Genomic DNA, 9,671 nt, shown 5'->3' with positions numbered 1-9,671 from the left:
TTTTTGGCTTATTGTACCTAACTGCTTACGCCAAAATATAATACGAGTTATGCTGATGTGTGTATCAGTTTATGCAAATATAGTCTGTGCATATTACGTGCATCGGGCCCACGATCCGGCCCACGCCACCACTATAAAAACACCCCCACGCCGCCAGGAATTAGGTTTTAGCGGCGGCGGCGGTTCTCTAGGGCGTGCGAGCGGCGGTGATCCTGGGGGCCAGCAGCGGTGTCACCTCGAGGCAGGCGACCGACGGTGGCGCTCCACCAGAAACGAGCGACAACGACGCTCCGAGGCAGGCGAGCAAGCGGTGACGACGCTCTTGAAGCGGACGGACGACGGCAGCGCACCCTAGGCCCGGTGACAACGGCGGTTGTCCCGTCCGTCTCTGCGATGGCCACCGCCACCGCCGCTCCAGCATCTGTGGCGCGACGACGGATCTGGGGACACGCTCGCGACGGCGGATCCCTGAGGCGCGACGGCGGATCTGGGGACACGCTCGCGATGGCGGATTCCTGTGGCGCGACGACGAATCTAGGGACACGCTGCGGCATCGGATCCCGAGGGCACGCACGCGGCGGCGGCCCCATGAGGTGCGCACGACGGCGATGTGCCAGTGGTCGCGACGGCGGATTTCCCTAGGCGCTAGCGACGACGGCATCCTCCCCTAGGCACGAAGTGGTGGCGCATCCCAGATGCGAGGCGCTGGTTCCGCAGGACGGCGATCCTATTTTTATGCTATTTTGTATACATATTTATGCCAATGTCAATAGGATTTTATGACCTATATTTCAGTTCATGGATCCGCTTCCATCTATTTGTCTGTTTCTGATATTTCTATTCATTTACGCTAAAATTTATACTCATTTACGCTATTTTGGTTCACGATTTACACTAAAATCCGCTCGAGCAAGAACCCGTCATTTACGCTGTTTTGGTTCACGATTTACACTTAAATCCGCTCGAGCCAGAACCCGCGCACGATTTTTACGCCGTAATTTGTCCCCATTTGCCGTTACGAAATCAATCGATGATTTACGCTAAAATTCATACTCATTTACGCTGTTTTGGTTCACGTTTTATGCCAAAATCCGCCCGAGACAGCGCCTGTGGCGATTTTCATGCTGTAATTCGAGACCCATTTGTCGTTACGAAACAGATCGATGATTTACGATAAAATTTGTACTCATTTACGCTGTTTTGGTTCACGTTTTACGCTAGAATCCACCCGATCCAGAACCCGCGCACGATCGGGTGCACACGATTTTTACGCCGTAATTTTAGGCTCCGTTTGCTGTTACAAAACAGATTTTGGAATTACGCTAAATTTCGTACTCATTTACGCTGTTTTAGCTCACGTTTTACGCTGGAATCCGCCCGAGCCAGAACCCGCGCACGATCGGCTGCATGCGATTTTTACGCCGTAATTTTAGGCCTCGTTTGCTGTTACAAAACAGATATAAGATTTACGCTAAATTTCGTACTCATTTACGCTGTTTTAGGTCACGTTTTACGCTGCAATCCGCTCGAGCCAGAACCAGAACCAGAACCAGATCGAGCGCGCGTAGATATACCTGACTGGGGCTTCCCATACTAATGGAAGCCCAGGGCTCCAATTACCATCACCCTATATATATATATATATATATATATATATATATATATATATATATATATATATATATTCAACTGCACGATGACGAGGAATTGTAGACGTTGGCGTGGTGAGGGTCGGTGCGGTGGTGGATAGGATGGGGAGTGTGTTGTGTGCGAGTGGCGTGGTGAGGGTCGGTGACGGCGTGATGGATAGGATGTGATAGTGTGTTGTGGGAGTGTGTTGTGTGAGGGTCGGTGACGGCATGGTGGATAGGATAAAACATAATATAAACATGTGTTTATGAAATACATAATATAACACATTAATATAAACATGTGTTTATGAAATACATAATATATGAAACATCAATACATTAATCTATAAAACATAAATACATTAATATAAAAATTAATACATAATTTAATAAAATTATACCTTAAGACGGTGGCGGGCGGGGGAGACGGTGGCGTACGGCAGGACGGCGGTGGGGCGGCGCGGCGAGCCGGCGGCGCGCGGCGGGCGCGGGCGGCCTCGGCGGGCGCGGGCGGGCGCGGCTTGCGCGGGCGGGCGCGGGCGAGCTCGGCACGTCGGCGGCGGCGATTTAGGCGGCGGCGGCACACTGCGGTTAGACAGAGAGAGTGAGAGGAGAGAAAGAAGAAGAAAGAAGCCGGGCGCGAAGTATATTTTACTTCTTTGCCGAGTGCCCGCGATCTGGCACTCGGCAAAGATTTTTTTTTATTTTTAAAATAAGCTTTGTCGAGTGTCAGATCGACGACACTCGGCAAAGGCTCCTTTGCCGAGTGTCGGCTAGGTGACACTCGGCAAAGTATACTTTATACTTCTTTGTCGAGTGTCACCATCTGACACTCGGCAAAGTACATTTGTATTTTTTTTATTTTGGCCACCAAACTTTTTGTGGTTTGTTCCTACACTATGTAGACCTATATGTACCATTTGGGGACAATTATAACTGTGTTTGCAATATCTAGTAGATTTAGTTCGTTTATTTGAATTTCTTCGGGAAATTCAGATTTGAACTGTAGGTCACTCGAAACTTGGAAAACCGTGCATGCAAAAATGATATTCATGTTACTTACCATAAGTTACGACCGATTCCAGGAGCGTACCGAAAACTTCGAGCAACATGCTCACTAAACATGGCCGTGAACTTGCCATCCACATGTTTAAAAATGTATAAAACACAAACAAAGTCAGAAAATCATGAAACTTGTCCACGTGTCATGATATCATATGTACAGGCTATGATAAAAATTATATAATGTTTGAAGAAAGTTGTGAGACACAATGTGTAGAAACCTTAGAGAAATACACATAAAATCATAGAGTTTTTTAATGTAGATCTCTTATGTTTCTACACATTGTGTCTCACAACTTTCTCCAAACATTCTAAAATTTTTATCACAGCCTGTACATATGATATCATGACACGTGGACAAGTTTCATGATTTTCTGACTTTGTTTGTGTTTTATACAATTTTTAAACATGTGGATGGCAAGTTCACGACCATGTTTAGTGAGCATGTTGCTCGAAGTTTCCGGTACGCTCCTGAAATCGATCGTAACTTATGGTAAGTAACATGAATATCATTTTTGCATGCACGGTTTTCCAAGTTTCGAGTGACCTACAGTTCAAATATGAATTTTCCGAAGAAATTCAAATAAACGAACTAAATCTACTAGATATTGCAAACACAGTTATAATTGTCCACAAATGATACATGTAGGTATACATAGTGTAGGAACATACCACAAAAAGTTTGGGAGATAAAATAAAAAAAACAAAAATATACTTTGCCGAGTGTCTAGAGAAGACACTCGGCAAAGAGTCCTTTGCCGAGTGCATACAAGTTGGCACTCGGCAAAGAAGACTCTTTGCCGAGTGCCAACCCACGGCTCTTGGCAAAGACTGACGGCCGTCAGCTCTAGGACGGCCGCTGAGGCGCTGACGGCCCTTTGCCGAGTGTTTAACACTCGGGAAACATGTCTTTGCCGAGTGGGGTCCTATGCCGAGTGTCCAGCACTCGGTAAAGAGACTCGTTGCCGAGAGCCTAACTTTATCGAGTGTGGCTCTCGGCAAAGCCTTCTTTGCCGAGTACCCGACAAAAGGCACTCGGCAAAGAGGCCGACACTCGGCAAAGCCTCGATTCCGATAGCTACCAACCTGCATTCCACACGCGCATACGTACACTGTTCTCGATCTCTCCACGTCCCCCATCTTCTCCCGATCAAGATATATAGGACTCCAAACAGCTAAACCTCCCGTTTCTTTCTGGCCTGCTAATGCATGGTGTAGTCTCAGCCTCTCGGGATAGAAAGATTCACAAGAAAGACATATATACCACCTCTCTAGTCTACTCATCACCTAGACTGTAGTCTTGGAGACCAACGCTCGCCGCAATGACCCAGAACAACTTTTCTACCTTTGATAAATTACAATATAATGTGTAGTTTTTTCATTATTCGAGAAAACACACAGCACAGTTCTTCTTCTATGACCTGAATCATGCATGTGTGTGAAGCAAATAACAAAAAAAAAACCCTTGAACCGCAGACCATTATAGATAGACCATGAACTTCTGAACGAACTCGCTGAAAATGACGATGCATGTAGATCAGATGCCCTTAGTTCAGACCAAAACAACCCTGCTAGCTCTTGTTTGTTCCCCCAGAGGCAGATATTATAGATTTTGCGGCACATATACGTGCCAAATTGCCAATCGATCGTATCACACACTATCACATCACCCTGTGGATATATATATATCAGGTGCATGCATACATGCAATTATGGGTATGGGCGGCACCTCCCCTCTCCTTTTTCCGCGCTGGCCTGGGGATCAGATAAACTCCAGGAGCCTCTTCTGCACTCCAGGTGATATACATGCAATGCATCTGGCTGCCGCAGGTGCAGCCTGCAGCACACCCATCACATCGTCTATCTTTAACCACATGAAAGCGCCACAACAAGGGAGTCAAAACATATATCTATCATCTATACTCCCATTCCGATCCTATACATAATAATTAATAGCAGGGACGGAGCAACAGATTACATCCATAGATTTACGTACATACATACAAAAGGAAAAGGAACATAGCATATATATATATATATATATATATATATATATATATATATATATATATATATATATATATATATATATATATATATATATATATATATATATATATATATATATATATATATATATATATATATATATATATGAGTTCCAAACATTGCTTAGCTTCTTATATATGGCTTGCATGTAGCAATAATCTGCTGATCTCCATGGCCTCTTTCTGTTCATCAGTATACACTTCACTACAGTAAACTCAGAAATGTCCGACGGCCAAAGCCGTCGGACATAAGGAATAAACCGTCGGAAATAGATTATTTCCGACGGTAAAGACTTATCTCCGACGGCTTTAAGCCGTCGGAGATAACGCGTCGGAAATAGTGCTATGTCCGACGGCTGCCGTCGGACATAAGTTATCTCCGACGGCTGCCTACGCCCGTCGGAGATAACAAATCCCAACCGTTTTACCGGTCGGGATGTGGGCCCCACAGTGTTAAGTCCGACGGCTCCCACTAAGCCGTCGGAGATAAGCATTGCTTATGTCCGACGGTTGTTAACGCCGTCGGAAATAACAAATGGGTTATGTCCGACGGCTACCATTAAGCCGTCGGACATAACAAATTACAGAATTTACACAAAATTCTGTTTTTTAAAAAATCTGACATTTACAAAACAAAAACAGATTCATGCACATATACAAATTCACATTCACAATCACAAATACACACATTCTAATAAGTATTCACAATCACAAATATTCTCACATAAATATTAACATTCACAAATTTAACATCAACATATAGGTTCGACGGTTGTTACAAACTGAAATTGTGTCTCACAAACAAGTGTTGCAAAGTGTTTCATAAAAAAACATCACGACACATCAATCATATCCATCGTCTGGATGGTTCGAGTAGCCACCTCCTCCGGCTGGACTCTGCGTGTTGAAAATGGTGTTCACCCACGAATTTGTTGTGTCGTCCTGACCAGACCCATCTCCAGGTGCGGCAACTGAAGCGGGTGGTGTCTGAAATCCCTATAACACAAGCACATGAAATAGTAACCACTCAGTTGTTCATTTAAACACATAAGACATTTATGAACATGTCACACACGCATATGTGTACATACCATAGGGAATTGTGACGGAGGCGGAGGTGGAGGTGGAGGCGCCAACATTGGCATTGGCAGTGCAAAGTCCGGAGGCGGCATCCCATATGTCGGCATCGGGACGCCCGCTTGTTGGGCTAGTTGCTACAAATATATACAAGTCATTGTTGAACAAACAAGATACACATCAAGTGTTTTGCAAAATAAGCTACAAAATGTTACTTCAACTTACCGAGAGAAGAGCTTGATTTTGGGCCTGGAGGCTTGCATAATACTCGTCCCTCTTCTTCTGGTACTCGGCTTGTTGTCTCTGGTATTCAGATTGTTGCCTCTGGTACTCCAATTGTTCCCTCAAGACTGATTGATGGTACTCTGCCTGTTGACGCAACACTGCAAGCTCTATCTCATGGGCTGCTGATCGTGAACGGGACGACTGTGAAGACGACGATGTGGATTGTCGTCCACGGCGTCTCAGCTCTCTGGAATCAATCGTAGAATCAAAAATACCCAACCTACAAGAGTGAACCATGCACTTAGTATAGTAACTCATGGCTCAGTTGAATCGCAAGCATATGATGACAATTTTGAAAACCAAATCAAATAATCTCACCGTCCATGGGCTTGTCCTCCTGCGCTAGCATAGGCTGCCTGCGGGTCGATTGGCTGGCTCCTCCAATCGTACTCCTCCCCATGGCGTTGAACCATCTCCTGCCCATACGAAGCCTGGAGGCAAACAATATCAAATATAAGTGCATAACACCTATGCCCTTGCAAACAATATCAACACACATAATAGAGTATCAAAAACTCACTAGACGGTCGGTGGCCGTCTGAGTGCATAACACATCAGGATTCTGAGGATCAGAACCCCTATGCCCTTGCATATACACCTCCACATCCGTGGGCGTACGGCCGGATTTGACTTCCTGTACATAAAAGTTATAATGACACATTTCTATGTGATTCAAAGTTACGACAAACTGTGACTTACCATTCGCTTAGCCAAGCGCACATGACCATCACCGCCGTAGTTGTGGAACGACTCAGTCCCACGGTTTCCCCTGTTCCTTTCGGAAATGGCACGAAAGTCAGGGGAAGCCCACCATCTGCACAATGCCCGATAACCGTCTGATCGGGTGGCCATCCACGGCACGGACACCTACATGAAATTTTTTAAATAAAGCAAGCAAATACATGGCTTTGTGCGATATGAGATGCAACAACCTGTTTACCTCTAGGTATTGCTCCTCCGTCAAGTAAATTGATGACCACTCGGCCTTTGTATTTGGCATCGGTCGATCATCAGCATTTGCTCTGTACCATGCCTTTATAGCCTGAATTCGTGCATAGTACATTGCATCTGCAACGACATCGTTCGCGTTAAACTCAAACACGTAACGAGCGTTCATATCATATGATCCATCGTCCGGCAACTTGTACCGTTTCTGCAAAAACCATAGTGTTATCATAAAAGCAAACATATATGGAATAACTAAAATAGTATAAACAAGTCATACCCAGAATGCATCCCAAACTAGTGCCTGTGTGTTGCCAAACGTTCTACAGACACCATAGCGATAATGCTCCCAAGTGGTGGCGGGGACAGACTCGCCAGTAGGCAAAGTCACAAGACCAGGCCAGTGCAGACGAACAAGATTACCAAGAACCATGTTCACCTGCCTGTAGTGTCCTGTGCCTGTGAACGAGTCGTCGATCCAAGTCCTGCAAACAGAAATCAATGTAGAAATTAAAACATAACTTTCAATAACATTTAAGCAAAGATATGTCACTCACTTTCCACTAGGCTTTATCACAACCCGAGATTCGGGTGGAAGCTCTGGAGGTGGTCCAACAAAATGCAGCTTCCTCGTTCTCTTAACTCGAGAAGTTCCAGACCCAGCTGCAGAATCTCCACCAGCCCCAGAATCCCCAGCCCCAGAATCCCCACCAGCGTCGTCTCCAGCATCATCTCCCACATTATCTCCACCATCATCTTCAACATCATCTCTTGCATGATCCTCTACCACTGGTTCCTCAATTTCAGCATCCTATGAAACAAATAGCTTACATCATATAATATTAAGTAACTCAAATAATGTAATTTAACAACTAACTTACATCTTGTGGAGGCAAATGTTCTGCCAGCGCTCTCCGTCTGCTCATGGTAGAACCTGTGCCCTGAAAAACTGAATCCTCACCCCTCGAGCTGCTCCTCGAGCTACTCCTTGACCCAAGCAAACTACGAGCTAAAGACTTCATTTTCTTTGACATCCTATTTTAACAAAAACAAGTTAGTACATAAATCGACAATAAAATAATAAAATATGCAATAAAATCATAAAATATGCAATAAAATCATGATCCATACTCGTCAATCGTAATCGTAATCAAAATCAGGATCTAGTTGCTTTCGTCGATTTAATGGACGCCAAGTAGCTTTCTTCTTTCTCGTCACTCGTTTTCTTTTTGGAGGAACCTCTACATCATTTTGATCGCCTAATAAAGATTCTTCCAACATTTCAGCTTGTACATTAAACGTGCTTGTAAGTTCTTCGTCTTGGAAAATCTCAGCAGCCCCCACTTCCTGCTCGATTTGACTTTCAACATAACCAGCATCACCAGGAGCATATAGTCGTTCACGCGGATTAACTTTGTACACTACCCTCCAATCAACCAAACCGTTTTTCTTAGATGGATATGTCATATAATACACCTGCTCGCATTGGTGGGCAAGGATTATAGTGTCGTGGCCTTTTAATCTATCGTTGTGTTTGACTTCCACCATGCCATATTGATTTTCTCGCGTTGTACTTGGAGAAAACCAATCACAATCGAAGAACACCACTTTGAGTTGTTTATCTCCAAAAAACTTGTACTCGATTATATCATTAATGACTCCATAATAATTAGTCACCTTCCCTTCATCATCGACAGCTTCGTATGGTAGGTGAACAAGTAGATGTTGCATCGGATTGAAGAAACCTGGTGGAAATATTTTTTCAAGTTTGCATACCAAAATCGGTATTTCTTGCTCAAGCTTCTCCATCATCTCTTTCTTTATTTCTTTGGCACAAAGATGTCTATAAAAGTAGCTTAGCTCCGCTAATGCTTTCCAGACATCATTTTTTACAAAACCACGAAACATAACAGGAAGGAGTCTTTCCATTATTATGTGGTAGTCATGACTCTTCAACCCAGAAAACTTGCCCGTCTTCAAATTCACAGACCGTCTAAAGCCCGCGGCGTAACCATCTGGGAACTTTAAGTTTTTCAACCATTTCATCAATTGTTTCTTCCTTTTAGGTTTAATACTGAAAGGAGCACGTGGCTTCTTCTGATTCTCTCCTATCTCCATAGTTGGTCTTCTACAGATTAAGGCCAAGTCTTTCCTTGCCTTAGGGTTGTCTTTTGTTTTGTCGGTGATATTCATGCAAGTGCTGATAATGCTTTCACCCATATTTCGTTCCTGGTGCATGACATCAATGTTATGCATTAGAATCAAGGCTTTCATATAAGGGAGTTCCCATAGACCACATTTGTGAGTCCAATTATGCTCGGTTCCATAACCTTCAAAACGATTTCCATGTTCGTTTAGTTTCAAATCATTAAGTCTCGCGAGAATCTCTGGACCACTTAGACGCTTGGGTGGTCCCCTCGTCACAATCGTGTCCTTTTTAAAAGCGTTCCTATCGAACCTGAATGGGTGATCCTCTGGCAAAAAACATCTATGGCAATCGAAGTAACATATCTTTCCACCAAACTTTAGTCGAAAGCATAAAGTGTCTTCAACGCATATAGGACATGTCAAAATCCCATGACAACTCCATCCAGCAAAGATACCATAAGCCATAAAATCATGA

At 44.0% G+C, this 9,671-nt stretch overlaps 1 protein-coding gene across 1 annotated transcript; it reads right to left on the bottom strand.

Moving 5' to 3' along the window:
• Nucleotides 1-5,384: 5,384 nt before the first annotated feature.
• LOC118473100 (LOB domain-containing protein 13-like) lies at nt 5,385-5,949 on the bottom strand. The gene is made up of 2 exons (XM_035961670.1): nt 5,833-5,949; nt 5,385-5,737 (listed from the first exon to the last, which is right to left on the bottom strand). The coding sequence occupies exons 1-2, from the start codon at nt 5,926-5,928 to the stop codon at nt 5,585-5,587; spliced, it is 249 nt and encodes an 82-aa protein (XP_035817563.1). The 5' UTR covers nt 5,929-5,949; the 3' UTR covers nt 5,385-5,584.
• Between the last annotated feature and the right edge of the window lie 3,722 nt (nt 5,950-9,671).

This window comes from Zea mays, chromosome 8 (assembly GCF_902167145.1).
Source record: "Zea mays cultivar B73 chromosome 8, Zm-B73-REFERENCE-NAM-5.0, whole genome shotgun sequence".
NCBI lineage: Eukaryota > Viridiplantae > Streptophyta > Magnoliopsida > Poales > Poaceae > Zea > Zea mays.
This window is presented reverse-complemented; position numbering and strand designations above follow the sequence as displayed.